This window comes from Oncorhynchus keta, chromosome 33, assembly GCF_023373465.1.
Source record: "Oncorhynchus keta strain PuntledgeMale-10-30-2019 chromosome 33, Oket_V2, whole genome shotgun sequence".
Classification (NCBI taxonomy): domain Eukaryota; kingdom Metazoa; phylum Chordata; class Actinopteri; order Salmoniformes; family Salmonidae; genus Oncorhynchus; species Oncorhynchus keta.
Genome location: NC_068453.1, coordinates 20009780 through 20025023, shown reverse-complemented (window position 1 = coordinate 20025023; position 15244 = coordinate 20009780). Strand labels below are relative to the sequence as shown.

Sequence of the window (15244 nt, the reverse complement as noted above, 5' to 3'; positions counted from 1 at the left end):
ATTTATACGGGTCCAGGTTTTGCAGCTCTTTCAGAACATCTGTTATCTGGATTTGGGTAAAGGAGAACCTGGAGAGGCTTGGGCGAGGAGCTGCGGGGGGGCCGGAGCTGTTGGCTGAGGTAGGAGTGGCCAGTCGGAAGGCATGGCCAGCCGTTGAAAAATGCTTGTTGAAGTTTTCGATAATCATGGATTTATCGGTGGTGACCGTGTTCCCTAGCCTCAGTGCAGTGGGCAGCTGGGAGGAGGTGCTCTTGTTCTCCATGGACTTCACAGTGTCCCAGAACTTTTTGGAGTTGGAGCTACAGGATGCAAACTTCTGCCTGAAGAAGCTGGCCTTAGCTTTCCTGACTGACTGCGTGTATTGGTTCCTGACTTCCCTGAACAGTTGCATATCGCGGAGACTGTTCGATGCTATTGCAGTCCGCCACAGGATGTTTTTGTGCTGGTCGAGGGCAGTCAGGTCTGGAGTGAACCAAGGGCTGTATCTGTTCTTAGTTCTGCATTTTTTGAACGGAGCATGCTTATCTAAAATGGTGAGGAAGTTACTCTTAAAGAATGACCAGGCATCCTCAACTGATGGGATGAGGTCAATGTCCTTCCAGGATACCCGGGCCAGGTCGATTAGAAAGGCCTGCTCACAGAAGTGTTTTAGGGAGTGTTTGACAGTGATGAGGGGTGGTCGTTTGACTGCGGCACCGTAGCGGATACAGGCAATGAGGCAGTGGTCGCTGAGATCCTGGTTGAAGACAGCGGAGGTGTATTTGGAGGGCCAGTTGGTCAGGATGACGTCTATGAGGGTGCCCTTGCTTACAGAGTTAGGCTTGTACCTGGTGGGTTCCTTGATGATTTGTGTGAGATTGAGGGCATCTAGCTTAGATTGTAGGACTGCCGGGGTGTTAAGCATATCCCAGTTTAGGTCACCTAAATATGCAAAATGTGTATGTAAAATGTATATGCAAAATATATATGTAAAATGTGTATGTAAAATGTATATGCAAAATGTGTATGTAAAATGTGTATGCAAAATGTGTATCTAAAATGTGTATGAAAAATGTGTATGTAAAATGTATATGCAAAATGTATGAATATGTGGCAGAAAAGCCTTAAAAAAAACTAAAAATATATTTATCCTCCTGTGGAAGGATTAATAAAAAATAAAAACATTACATTGTTGACCTAAGAGGTCAGTTCCACATTACTACCGCTGGTTCAAATCCAATGCAAAGAGAAGATATCCTTAAATAATTGTCTGAAAGTTACCAATTCATTACACGTTTATAGAATAAAACCATTTCAACCACACCAAACCCAGGTTCATTCGATGCATTCGATTCCTATCACCAATTCAGTGTGAAAGTTAAACTCCCTTAAGTCATCTGAGAGTATTCCTGGGCTATATTCAAAGAATCTTTAAGTGGATAGTATGCACTTTCAGATCTCCTGGGGGATAAAGTTGACGGTAAGTTTAGCAGATGTTCAGATCAGCAAATATGGGTTCGATCTCCATTGTCCGGGCAATAAACATGTGAACTGCTACGAATTTGACTAATGTATCAAGTATACTGGATGAAGACTCAGAAGGTATGTGTTACTTCCTTTCACACTGTGTGTTCCCATTCACTTTCTCTTTGTTAGTCATTTGATCATGTCTGAATGATTGTCGGGTCATTCCATCTCAAAAAGCACTAGAAAGGATTTTGACACCCACCTTCTCAGATTGTTCTGAAATAATTGATGTTGTTATAAAAATATAAGATTAGCCTTCATGCAACATTATTTTGTTGAAATATAATTGGATCGATGAGGAATTAAACTAATTGATTGGATCCAAATTGACCATTTAAATAGGGATCACATAATATTCACTAAATATAGTAGCTAACATCCTTTCTTGCAATGAGTTAAACATGAGGAATCCAAACAAATGATCAAAAAGCCACCCACGGACCCCCCCATTACCCTTCACCACTGCTACCCCAACGACCAGTATACAGTATCACTTCTCTATGTTTGACAAGTAGTATGAAGCTGTGGCTTGTAGTATTGCTTATCCATAATATGTCATGTATTCCCTGTGAATCTGGACATGTTTTTTTCCCCTCGTAAAAAATGTGTAATTTAAATCACTTGGATTATTTACTGTGAATTGACCAGATTTTGACCACTAGATGCTGCTGTTGCTGCTATACTGACACACTCTTTTATACATTTTTCTGGTCTCTGTTGATTAAACAGATTACAGCATTTCCTAGATTTGGCTCATTATGAAAATAAATCTAGGTTTTATAAGCACTCAATGTTTATTATTCAATTCACTCAATGCTTCTTATTCTTATGCTGATAAGGGCATGTTGTCGAAAATGTGAATGTCAGTATTATCTGCTCGCACATCAAAATTCAAATAAAAAGTTGGTAAGTGAACCAAACCAGTATCCGGAAAAAAAGAAGCACTTGAAAAGGTTCTGTATCAACAGGAAATAAAACAATTTATTGATAATTTGTGTATATGAAGTTATATAACAACAGTCAAAAACTCCACAGAATGAATCACTACACAAAGTGAAACAAAACTGTAAAACACCTCATAAAAAATGAAGGTATACACAGCAATATACAGTAACTGTCAGCTCGCTGTCACCGCGAGCGATATGGCAGGAAAAACAGCCCAAACAGTTGTACAAGATTACAGAGAAAATGTCAACACAGAAAATACTCAAGCAGGCAGTTGATATACACAAAGGCAACTAGGATCTTTCTACAGCATCAGACTCTAATACTTTACACAGCTTCGTCTTGAAAGGTTAGAGTGGCTTTTTGTTGTTGTCATTTTAGAGAATCGTGTATGTTTCTGGTCACACAGTGAGATGTATGGGCTTTTCTTGAATAGGATGTGAGGGGTTTTGCTTCCACACTTTAGTAGGGGGGACCAGTAAAAGTAGCATTACATTGCAGCTAATGGCTTTTCTTGTGGTGAGTTACACACCTCACAATCTGATCCTGTAATGCTGCCTCTTTCTGTAGTGTCCCGCCTCTCAAGAGTTTGACGCTTTCCTTTCCTTTTGTTGAAGCATTTTGATTACCTTCCCCTTTAAATACTGATTACAGCCTTTCGTTTTTGATTTAGTCGTGCCCCTATGGAGTTGCTCATCCCATTCAAATACTGAGCCTACGTTTTATCCTTGTTTTATTTAAACAAGTGTTTTTTGTAATTCATGATTTAAGGGATGCATAATAAATATGTTCATTCATTAGGGCACATTCTGCTGTGATTAAATGTATGTTCAATGATTCTGGAATGTATAGTTGATCCGGGGAAGGTCTACCCAAAAGGGTATTTAAATACATAAATTAAAACACACACAAATCAACATATTTCTGCAACAATGAAAGAAAAGTGGCAACTACGAATCCCACAGTTAATCACCACAAACACACAGCCCATTCTTTACATTCAGAGTTTTCATTTCAAATATAAAAGTATTTTCAACAGGGTTGTAAACATAACTTATTAATAAAAAATAATCATAATTAGATATAGTATAGTAGATCAGGTTCATACAACGATGGATGACGTTATCATGACAAGATGTGATACGTTTCAATATGATAAATTCATTACTTTTTGGAAAATGATGAAAATATGTACATATGCACTTTCAGAGGGTGAGGGGGTCACTTAAATGTTTTCATGTGTATGTGGGTGTCATATTTTGGTATTTCCCATTCCCAATATGTCCTGAAATTTCTGATGCTGGATCTGTGTGCAAGAAAAAACTAACTAGATAGGAGGGAACCCTTAACAGAAGGATTTTAGATGTCAGACTCCAACCACCACAGAATCTACATGTGCTGTCCTAACCATCTCACTGGACAGGAACAAGTCTGACTTGATAGGAGTCATCTTTAAATATTCATTTTTTTTCTCGGGCAAACACAACCCACACAACACTATGGGATGAACATACAAGTATTGCACAGTGCTCAACGAAATGCTGTGTGAATCCCACCACTCTCGCTCTCCCATAAAACGTTCTAGAACTCCTGTGTGTAGCCCTGTCAATCAACCAACCAGCCGCTGCACAGTTATAAGAATTGACGATGCCACGCACTCTCTCAGCATGTGGAAGGGAAATGGCAGTACAACGTCACTACAGAACAAACTTGTCGCTATTGATAAAGTCTACACCTCTAAGCACGCACGGCAGTCACAGTGACACACAAAGCTTTCCTCAGAGACGCCTATGGAATGACAAATAGCTTTTTCATAATAGTGCTATCAACTACACAACGACATTGAAAACATTTAGAAGCTACTCCTGAAGCTAGCATCCAGTATATGCATGGAGGTTCCTCCAAGATAAGAGACTTCACGGATTTCATGGATTCAAGCGTCTTACTTATTCCTCTTATTGGACCGTAGTAAAGGACGTAAAAACAAATATTATCCCCTATGCAGATCATTAACTTTTGCAGTCATTGTTTATATCCCATTGTTCTCTTGGTGTTGTACTGAGAGCCAACAATAGAAAACTGGCTAACTACGGGTTACTCAACGAAGAGATACAGTTATATGGTTGTTGCTTTCATGTACTGTTCCTTTAATTAAACAACAAGAACCATTCGGGCTCCTGGACAGAAGCTCCCCTGCGCATTGAGCGTCCTTAAGGCCAGTCAACATAGTGTAAAGAAGTCAACAAGCTATCGCCGGTTCAAAGACATACAGTGCAAAACAGTAGCCGTACAGAAAGTAAGATTGGCAGTATAACATGGCTCTATTGCCACTGTGAGAAGGCAACACAAAGCTGCTATTTAGGGCACCTTGTGCAGCCAAATACATTGTTCCCGATAAACCAAAGCTACGACCACTACCTAGTGGGAGTGTGCATGGAGAGAAGGTTACTCTACATGTGTCACCTCCCTGAACATGGCAGTGTTTAGAAACTCACTTTACTTCCAGTCAATATAATAATCATATACTGACCCATCAAATCACTGACTTCAGCTTTAATCTGGATGAAACAGATTGAAGGCAAGGGGATGTAATGATAAGAGAGACAGCCCCATGGTGTTGGTAGATCCCCCATCCCAGCCTTTAGCAAATGTTTAAAAAATCATGCAGTTTACAAAAAAATCAGCTGAATTTATTTTAAAAAATGGTCATCTAAAAGTCAATTTTCCATCTTTGGAGACCTTGAGACTCCAATGTCCTGAACATAATCAGTTTCCAACAACAAGGCTATTGAAAGTAAGCGGGTAACAAAATATTGTTCAACAAGCTTAAGGACACAATGGCTACTCCTTGATTCTATTTCATATGGGGTCAGTTTCAGAGGGGGGTTGGCGGAATAGTCGTTTGGGTTTAAGAGGACCGGTCTGTAAAAAAATAAATAATAATTTAACGAACAGATGGCCTTTCAAATGAGGACCTATTTCACTTAAAAGTAACTGACTGTGTCACAAGGTGATGCCCTGCTTAAGGAAAAGGAAAAAGGCTAACCGGTTTGCATCGATTTGAGAGATCCTCCAGAACATCGTGTTTCAAGCAAAACAAGTAGGTCCTCTGATGGAGAAATGTGTATAAAAAGGTGTATAAGAAACCATGTGCTTGTATACTATCCAGCAGCATATATTTTCCCATGAAACCATAGTAGTTAACGGCCTAGTTTTCTGTGTATTTCAACTTTTTTCTGCAATGGTTCATTAGTAAACATAAAGCCAGACACCGTCTTTTACAATGTGACTATACTTCCATTAGCATCTTACAGGTTGGAATTGCTTTCTTCTTCCTCTGGAATGCAATAAGGTCAATTTTTTTATCCTGTAATATATAATATTGTCTCTCCTATATCTGCATTTACATCATTTAAAATAGAACATCTTATTAAAAACATCCAGATATACATCGATTAGGAAACGGGTAACAACATACCAACATAAATTAGAAATCATTTTTGCCTGCAGACTGATATATACAACTGTGGTACAATAAATGTCTTTCAGTCATGCGCTATCTATACAGATCATATTGCTTAAAAGGGGGGCATTTGGTTAGGGGGAATCAGGGCGCAGAGATGGACAACATAGTCAGGTCAGGGGCGGGGACTCCCAACCTGACAAATAGAAACACAAATCTGAACATCAGGGCCTAGGGTTTTGAAAGAACCATTAACAATTACAAAAGAAGGCGATAAGACAAGTAGTATGGGGTTGGTGGGAAGGATGGGTGTTGGCTGGATTGGTTTGACGGTGGATGGACTCATATATCACTGAGGTATTTACACATACTGGCTAAAGAGCACTATGGGGAAGGTGCTGAAAGGGCCCTGCCTATTTTTTTGTGGAGAGCTGAGCGTCCACCTCCTCCTCCACCTTCAGCACGTGCCACTGGGCGATGGGTCTCCTGGGGTTGGCCAGCATATCTGACCAGTGGCGCAGCTCCGTCCCCGAGCTGTTGAGGCCCACAAAGACCTTGCCGATGGCATCGTTCTTGCCGATCTTGTCATAGTCCAGAACGGTTACAACAACTTGAACTTTCTGTAAGGGGAAAAGTAGGGAGGAAGACATTGGAAGAAATTATGAGTTTGCGGGATACACACACTGTACAGGTAACTAAAGTAATGTAGTGGTAAGATTTAAAGCTCACAGACTATAGTCATGGACGTTTTATGATTTGTGTAGTGCTGAGCACTCAGTATTCACCCAAAGTAACAGAGAATAATAATATTGTCTCAAGTCCCCAGACAGCCTACTTCCTCTATTGAGCACAACAATTGGTTTGACGGTGTGTGTTCGACTACCTACGTTGGCTAATTTCTCAAATTCCAAAAGCAGTACAATTAGAATACAAGTGGGTGTAACCTCCACTCTGTCTAATGCTCCTGACTAACAGAGTGGCCTATTTGAGTGAAGAGTGATATGCTCCCTTGAAGAGCCAGTCCTAAGTGCTAATTAGCAGTAGATACCATTTGAAGACTGGGTCTGAATCTTTCCAGAGCCAAACGCACAACAGATTGTAATCTCACTCAGAGGTCAACCTTTCAACCTCAGCATGTGTTTATTCAAAGTGTCTCAGCAATGAGGGGTGATCCGTGTGTCATCTGCTGGAAGGGAATATGAATCAGCACACTAAGAGCTCTGATTAAGTTTCGATCCACATGAGAGAGGAGAGAGGCACTGCTCTACCTGTGTAGATGCCGAGTCACTGTTCTCCCAAAGCATGTAATGAAACGCTGCACCAAGTCTCAGACTGTCAGTTGGGGTCAAGTAGCTTTTAAAGAGATAGTTGACCCCCTCAAATCCCTTTTGAGGTATAACAACGACAGGCACACATGTATTTGGGTTGTTCTATCCCTTTAAAGAGAAGGACCCTCTGTGGAGGCGGGAGTGTACTTAGCAGTATAGGCTTCCTCTACTGTCTCCCCTCTCTCGAATGAGTGTGTGGAATGTTCCGATTGGCATCCTCACAGGCTGGAAGGGGTTAGGCAGCGAAATGAAGCGGAGACACATGGAACCAAACTCGTGGTTTGTGAAGTGCTAAATCAATTTGAGGCAATTACTTTTTTATGCCTGGCGTGTTGACGCCCGCTCACAGATAATTCCCCCTTGGTCCAATTTGCATGCACTTTATCTTCTTTAATTCTCTGGGCCTAGTAGCTTTAAAGTGCTTTCTCATGAAGCCATTTGTCCTCAAAAACTGCGAGCGCCTTACTAAACCGTACTCTATATACACATTTCATTGCACTGGATAAAAAAACGTACTGAATTGCACCGTGAAGAAGAGATATTTGAATGTTCAAATGTAATCACATGCCAAAGGCTTGTAATCAGTGATGTGTTGAGAATGCCATTACTTCTCACCACTCCCCTGTGCAATTGTCTAAACTTGTGAAATGAAGGCATTTAATGAGAAATCATATGGGGGAGATTTCTAGCCTGAGTTAAGTGTGTGTAAATGGAAACATAATTCCCTTTTCATGCACTTTTCTCTCTATGACTATTCTGACCTTGAACTTGAGCATGAGAACAGCATTCTATTCACACACTTCATTTGGGGTGGAGATCAACGAAATGAAGGTGTGGCAGAGGTGTGTCTACAAATACACTGCATTCTGAACTTGACTTAACTCCCTCATCATTCTACCACCTTGGCGTGCGATGAAACCATGAATAAAGGTCGAGCGAACCTGCCGGTACCAAGTGGGAAAAGCATGTACTTTCTTTTTTTTCTGATAGAAATGACAGCATTCTCCATGCACAGTCATTTATCAATTGATAAGAGCTATTGATAAGAGCTAGGTGAATGAGGAATCCATTTGGAGAAGAGGATTGTAAATACATGGTCGATTATGTATTTTTCTCCTTATGATCCATGGAGACGAATGTTAACCAGTCATATGGAAGCAAACTGAAAATCAAATCAATATCATATGTATTGTGGCCCCTTTTCCACCGTGAAGTAGGCTGTAAATAGCTGTGCCGTTAATCTGATTTTATTTGTGTGCCCTCACAATTTGCATGGATACAATTTGGAGACCCAAGCTATAGGCTTTCTGTACGGCTGAATCTGCCAATTTGATGTATGTGCTGTAGAATGTTTTACCTATATACCCAGGCTTTTTGCACATTGCTAGCTGTCACTTAGGAGTTAGTTTCCTTAAATTTGCTGCCTACGTTTTGAATGATTCCATTCTATTCCGTTTACTTTTCTTTCCTCTCTCATGTCCTTGTAGTTGTTCCCAAGGGTCGCTAGCATTAGTGGATCATAATAGGCTAACATTGTGCAATCATTTGGGACATGTAGCCTACTTGAATCATTATGGAACTCAGACCACACATAGCAGTTTAAACCTGGAACCTGGTGCATGGTTCCCAATGACTGGACCGTTGTCATACAGTTCCATGATTAGTGAGGATCAGGGTAGATTTCTAGGGCTACTGTTCAACCCCTATAGTACACCTATTTCTACCTTCAAATAATTAAATGGATTTAACTTGAATGTGTCAACTTTTACAATATGTATTTTTGATTCATCAATATATTTTGTGCGTAAACTCACTCCAAACCTGTTTAATATGATTCATACATACTTTCCTAACGCTATTATTTGCTTAAATAATCTACAAGATCAGAGTATTTTTTTAAATCTACCAGTTGGTGCTGAAACTGAGACAAATATGCAAATAGTTGAAGTCGGACGTTTTCATACATTTAGGATTGGGTCATTAAAACCCGTTTTTCAACCACTCCACAAATTTCTTGTTAACAAACTATAGTTTTGGCAAGTCGGTTAGGACATATACTTTGTGCATGGCACAAGTAATTTTTCCAACAATTGTTTACAGACAGATTGTATCACAATTCCAGTGGGTCAGAAGTTTACATACACTAAGTTGACTGCGCCTTTAATCAGCATCTTCACAAGGTCCTTTGCTGTTGTTCTGGGATTGATTTGCACTTTTCACACCAAAGTACGTTAATCTCTAGGAGACAGAACGCCTCTCCTTCCTGAGCAATATAATGGCTGTATGGTCCCATGGTGTTTATACTTGCATACTATTGTTTGTACAGATGAACGTGATACCTTCAGGCGTTTGGAAATTTCTCCCAAGGATAAACCAGACTTGTGGAGGTCTACAATTTTTTCTTTGAGGTCTTGGCTCATTTCTTTTGATTTTCCCATGATGTCAAGCAAAGAGTCACTTTGAAGGTAGACCTTGAAATACATCCACAGGTACACCTCCAATTGACTCAAATGATGTCAATTAGTCTATCAGAAGCTACCAAAGCCATGACATAATTTTCTGGAATTTTCCAAGCTTAGAGCTTAAAGGCACAGCCAACTTTGTGTATGTAAACTTCTGACCCACTGGAATTGTGATACAATGAATTATAAGTGAAATAATCTGTCTGTTAACAATTCTTGGGAAAATTACTTGTGTCATGCACAAAGTAGATGTCCTAACCAACTTGCCAAAACTATAGTATGTTAACAAGAAAAAAACTAGTTTTAATGACTCCAATCTAAGTGTATGTAAACTTCCGACTTCAACTGTAGATGGTTTTCTTTCATTGTTCCCTATATTCTGATAAAATAACAATTAAAGGTACACTAATGCATTACACACCTGCATTAAGTATGAATACTGACTAGTGAGAAGCGCATAGGAAACGCGTACATTTACTAAGTCTGAATCGGGCCCATGATGAATAGAGCCTGAGACGGATTATCCTGTACAGGCTAAGGACCACACATTCACACGCTAATTTCAAGCCACCAAATCACTCTTAGTAGCCACAAGCTTTGAACACAATCTCCTTGTCATTGGTCTCGGTGTTGGCACTAAGTCTTATTTGAAGTATTCTTTAAAAAAACTTGACTTGGTGGTTTATGACTGAGATCAATTAGATCTAGTCTTAAAGCTTCAACAACATGGAGAACTCCCAAGATGTGCATGGGGATGTACAACACCATTACCTGGATTTGCTCGAATGGCACTTCAAAGCTGAAGGACTCGTTGTAGTAAGGGTTGAGGGTGTTCTTCTTGATTGTCGTCTTCTTCTTCTTCAGCCTCTTCCCGTTCTGCATCAGGTGGATCTTCACGTAGGGATCTGAGGAAAGAAGAGATGGCCAGGTTAGAACCTACTGCATCAGGTGGATCTTCACGTAGGGATCTGAGGAAAGAAGAGATGGCCAGGTTAGAACCTACTGCATCAGGTGGATCTTCACGTAGGGATCTGAGGAAAGAAGAGAGGGCCAGGTTAGAACCTACTGCATCAGGTGGATCTTCACGTAGGGATCTGAGGAAAGAAGAGATGGCCAGGTTAGAACCTACTGCATCAGGTGGATCTTCACGTAGGGATCTGAGGAAAGAAGAGAGGGCCAGGTTAGAACCTACTGCATCAGGTGGATCTTCACGTAGGGATCTGAGGAAAGAAGAGATGGCCAGGTTAGAACCTACTGCATCAGGTGGATCTTCACGTAGGGATCTGAGGAAAGAAGAGAGGGCCAGGTTAGAACCTACTGCATCAGGTGGATCTTCACATAGGGATCTGAGGAAAGAAGAGATGGCCAGGTTAGAACCTACTGCATCAGGTGGATCTTCACGTAGGGATCTGAGGAAAGAAGAGGGGCCAGGTTAGAACCTACTGCATCAGGTGGATCTTCACGTAGGGATCTGAGGAAAGAAGAGAGGGCCAGGTTAGAACCTACTGCATCAGGTGGATCTTCACGTAGGGATCTGAGGAAAGAAGAGATGGCCAGGTTAGAACCTACTGCATCAGGTGGATCTTCACGTAGGGATCTGAGGAAATAAGAGAGGCCCAGGTTAGAACCCACTGCATCAGGTGGATCTTCCATATGGATCTGAGGAAAGAAGAGAGGCCCAGGTTAGAACCCACTGCATCAGGTGGATCTTCCATATGGATCTGAGGAAAGAAGAGAGGCCTAGGTTAGAACCCACTGCATCAGGTGGATCTTCCATATGGATCTGAGGAAAGAAGAGAGGCCAGGTTAGAACCTACTGCATCAGGTGGATCTTCACGTAGGGATCTGAGGAAAGAAGAGAGGGCCAGGTTAGAACCTACTGCATCAGGTGGATCTTGACGTAGGGATCTGAGGAAATAAGAGAGGGCCAGGTTAGAACCCACTGCATCAGGTGGATCTTGACGTAGGGATCTGAGGAAATAAAGAGGGCCAGGTTAGAACCCACTGCATCAGGTGGATCTTCACGTAGGGATCTGAGGAAAGAAGAGAGGCCCAGGTTAGAACCTACTGCATCAGGTGGATCTTCACGTAGGGATCTGAGGAAAGAAGAGAGGGCCAGGTTAGAACCTACTGCATCAGGTGGATCTTCACGTAGGGATCTGAGGAAATAAGAGAGGCCCAGGTTAGAACCTACTGCATCAGGTGGATCTTCCATATGGATCTGAGGAAAGAAGAGAGGGCCAGGTTAGAACCTACTGCATCAGGTGGATCTTCACGTAGGGATCTGAGGAAATAAGAGAGGCCCAGGTTAGAACCCACTGCATCAGGTGGATCTTCCATATGGATCTGAGGAAAGAAGAGAGGGCCAGGTTAGAACCTACTGCATCAGGTGGATCTTCACGTAGGGATCTGAGGAAATAAGAGAGGCCCAGGTTAGAACCCACTGCATCAGGTGGATCTTCCATATGGATCTGAGGAAAGAAGAGAGGGCCAGGTTAGAACCTACTGCATCAGGTGGATCTTCACGTAGGGATCTGAGGAAAGAAGAGAGGGCCAGGTTAGAACCTACTGCATCAGGTGGATCTTCACGTAGGGATCTGAGGAAAGAAGAGAGGGCCAGGTTAGAACCTACTGCATCAGGTGGATCTTGACGTAGGGATCTGAGGAAAGAAGAGAGGGCCAGGTTAGAACCCACTGCATCAGGTGGATCTTCCATATGGATCTGAGGAAAGAAGAGAGGGCCAGGTTAGAACCTACTGCATCAGGTGGATCTTCACGTAGGGATCTGAGGAAAGAAGAGAGGGCCAGGTTAGAACCTACTGCATCAGGTGGATCTTCACGTAGGGATCTGAGGAAAGAAGAGCGGGCCAGGTTAGAACCTACTGCATCAGGTGGATTTTCACGTAGGGATCTGAGGAAAGAAGAGATGGCCAGGTTAGAACCTACTGCATCAGGTGGATCTTCACGTAGGGATCTGAGGAAATAAGAGAGGGCCAGGTTAGAACCTACTGCATCAGGTGGATATTCACGTAGGGATCTGAGGAAATAAGAGAGGGCCAGGTTAGAACCTACTGCATCAGGTGGATCTTCACGTAGGGATCTGAGGAAAGAAGAGGGCCAGGTTAGAACCTACTGCATCAGGTGGATCTTCACATAGGGATCTGAGGAAAGAAGAGATGGCCAGGTTAGAACCTACTGCATCAGGTGGATCTTCATGTAGGGATCTGAGGAAATAAGAGAGGGCCAGGTTAGAACCTACTGCATCAGGTGGATATTCACGTAGGGATCTGAGGAAATAAGAGAGGGCCAGGTTAGAACCTACTGCATCAGGTGGATCTTCACGTAGGGATCTGAGGAAAGAAGAGAGGGCCAGGTTAGAACCTACTGCATCAGGTGGATCTTCACATAGGGATCTGAGGAAATAAGAGAGGGCCAGGTTAGAACCTACTGCATCAGGTGGATCTTCACGTAGGGATCTGAGGAAATAAGAGATGGCCAGGTTAGAACCTACTGCATCAGGTGGATCTTCACGTAGGGATCTGAGGAAATAAGAGAGGGCCAGGTTAGAACCTACTGCATCAGGTGGATCTTGACGTAGGGATCTGAGGAAAGAAGAGAGGGCCAGGTTAGAACCTACTGCATCAGGTGGATCTTGACGTAGGGATCTGTGGAAAGAAGAGAGGGCCAGGTTAGAACCTACTGCATCAGGTGGATCTTGACGTAGGGATCTGAGGAAAGAAGAGAGGGCCAGGTTAGAACCCACTGCCACAAGGCATATACACCCTCCCTTTCTAGTGTATATACACTCATATGTTTTAGTCACACCTTGTCCGTCCCTTTATTTGGATATATCAACACGGAGAGGAATCACACAGTCTGATAATATTCACCGTACTTACAAACCCATTTCAAATCATATGCAAGAGAAACAGATTTTGCGCACAATTTCTATGAATAGAATTTCACTGCTTTTTGAACTGGCTCATGTTTTCGCCACTTTCACTGGAGGGCCTCATTTCTGTTCTCCAGTAATGACGACTGAAGCCTCTCCAGAGTGGGCCTGCTGTGGCCGGCCCTGTGGCCCCCCTCTCTCTGGTAATCAGGTCAAGAGGACCAGTAAAAGATACAGACTCACCCATCAGCCTTCCTGCTTTATCATTGGCAATCAAGACGCTGATTTTGTTTTACTCCTATCGGAATGGTAATGACAAGCAGGACGTAGAGGGGGGAGAGGAGGGTGTGGAGTGGCACCCTGTTTGAGACAAGACACTTGAGTTTTGGAGAGCTAATGAGCCTGGCTAATGGACTGCCATTGAAAGCAATTCGAGCTAGATAGTGGACACAGACTTATCTTAATGAATACAGGTCACGCCATTTATCTTTCAAGACGAGACAGTGTTTGTTGGTTCTAGGATCAACAAACACAAATAAATAGGATAGGATATGGCATGGTAATTGGGCTAAATGACCAATCACATTAATGGAAAGGATGGCCGTTACAATTGAGCACCAGCATGGTAATGCATCATTGAAGCAAGCCATCAGTATCAATCCTCATAATGCTCTCTTGTTCTAAAATACTGCTTGTTCTCATAATCTACATGTATCTGTGGCTCCCAGATGCCTTTATTAGGATGTCCTTGATGCTCATGGAGTAGGGCTGGAAAATACAGTTTTGACTGTGGAACTCCTAGCAATGGCAAACATTTGTTATCCAACTTAGAGGGCAAGGAGGATATCTAGGCAGTTGTCCAACTGAATGTATTCAACTGAAGTGTGTCTTCTGGTGAGGGGGGCTGCCTTGATCCACATCCACAGCGCCCAGGGAACAGTGGGTTAACAGCCTTGCTCAGGGCTAGAACGACAGATGTTTACCTTGTCAGCTCAGAGGATTTGATCCAACAACCTTCTGGTTGCAGGCCCAACACTCTAACCACTAGGCTAAGTTACCTGTGAATGTTCATACTTGATTTGCCTTGTCAGGTACAGGTGTCCAAAACAATATTTTCTGTCCTAAAGCATTCTGTCCTAAAGAAAAATGTATCAACCCCTACAAGAATGTAGATTCATTATAATAATTTACATTTTCTGTTGCTGCAGGCATATTTTCATGCTGTAGATAAATGTCTCAAGTGAAGACCCTAAGAGCTGATTGGTCACTGGTAGGTTCATCCCATAGCTGTGTGGACAGTGAACACTGAGACACAGAGAAAAAGAGAAGCAGAACAGAACAGAGGGAAAGAAGAAAAAGCAATGGAACAGAGGGAAAGAGAGAAAAAGAGAAGCAGAACAGAGGGAAAGAGAGAAAAAGAGAAGCAGAACAGAGGGAAAGAGAGAAAAAGAGAAGCAGAACAGAGGGAAAGAGAGAAAAAGAGAAGCAGAACAGAGGGAAAGAGAGAAAAGAGAAGCAGGACAGAGGGAAAGAGAGAAAAAGAGAAGCAGAACAGAGGGAAAGAGAGAAAAAGAGAAGCAGAACAGAGGGAAAGAGAGAAAAAGAGAAGCAGAACAGAGGGAAAGAGAGAAAAAGAGAAGCAGAACAG

The 15244-nt window shown here is 42.2% G+C and overlaps 1 protein-coding gene and 1 long non-coding RNA gene across 12 annotated transcripts in view; one reads left to right on the top strand and one right to left on the bottom strand.

Annotated features, from left to right (window-relative positions):
* Nucleotides 1–2460: 2460 nt before the first annotated feature.
* LOC118366363 (synaptotagmin-1-like) overlaps nt 2461–15244 on the bottom strand; it is a 225540-nt gene continuing 212756 nt past the window's right edge. For all 4 annotated transcript variants that reach the window (XM_052492401.1, XM_052492403.1, XM_052492402.1 and 1 more), the window contains 2 exons: nt 10476–10609; nt 2461–6534 (listed from right to left, as the gene is read on the bottom strand). In XM_052492401.1, coding sequence (XP_052348361.1) covers nt 6328–6534; nt 10476–10609 — 341 coding nt within the window. In that variant the 3' untranslated portion in view covers nt 2461–6327. The remainder of the gene's footprint in view (nt 6535–10475; nt 10610–15244) is intronic.
* LOC127914638 (uncharacterized) lies at nt 10583–13366 on the top strand. 8 transcript variants are annotated; one of them, XR_008089165.1, is made up of 8 exons: nt 10916–11030; nt 11156–11281; nt 11530–11655; nt 11718–11843; nt 12219–12387; nt 12450–12532; nt 13035–13097; nt 13287–13366. It is a non-coding gene; the product is annotated as an uncharacterized LOC127914638 (long non-coding RNA). The 8 variants fall into 8 exon arrangements; XR_008089164.1 differs by lacking the exons at nt 10916–11030; nt 12450–12532 and adding an exon at nt 10583–10652 and having other exon boundaries at nt 13015–13097; XR_008089163.1 differs by lacking the exons at nt 10916–11030; nt 12450–12532 and adding an exon at nt 10707–10778 and having other exon boundaries at nt 13015–13097.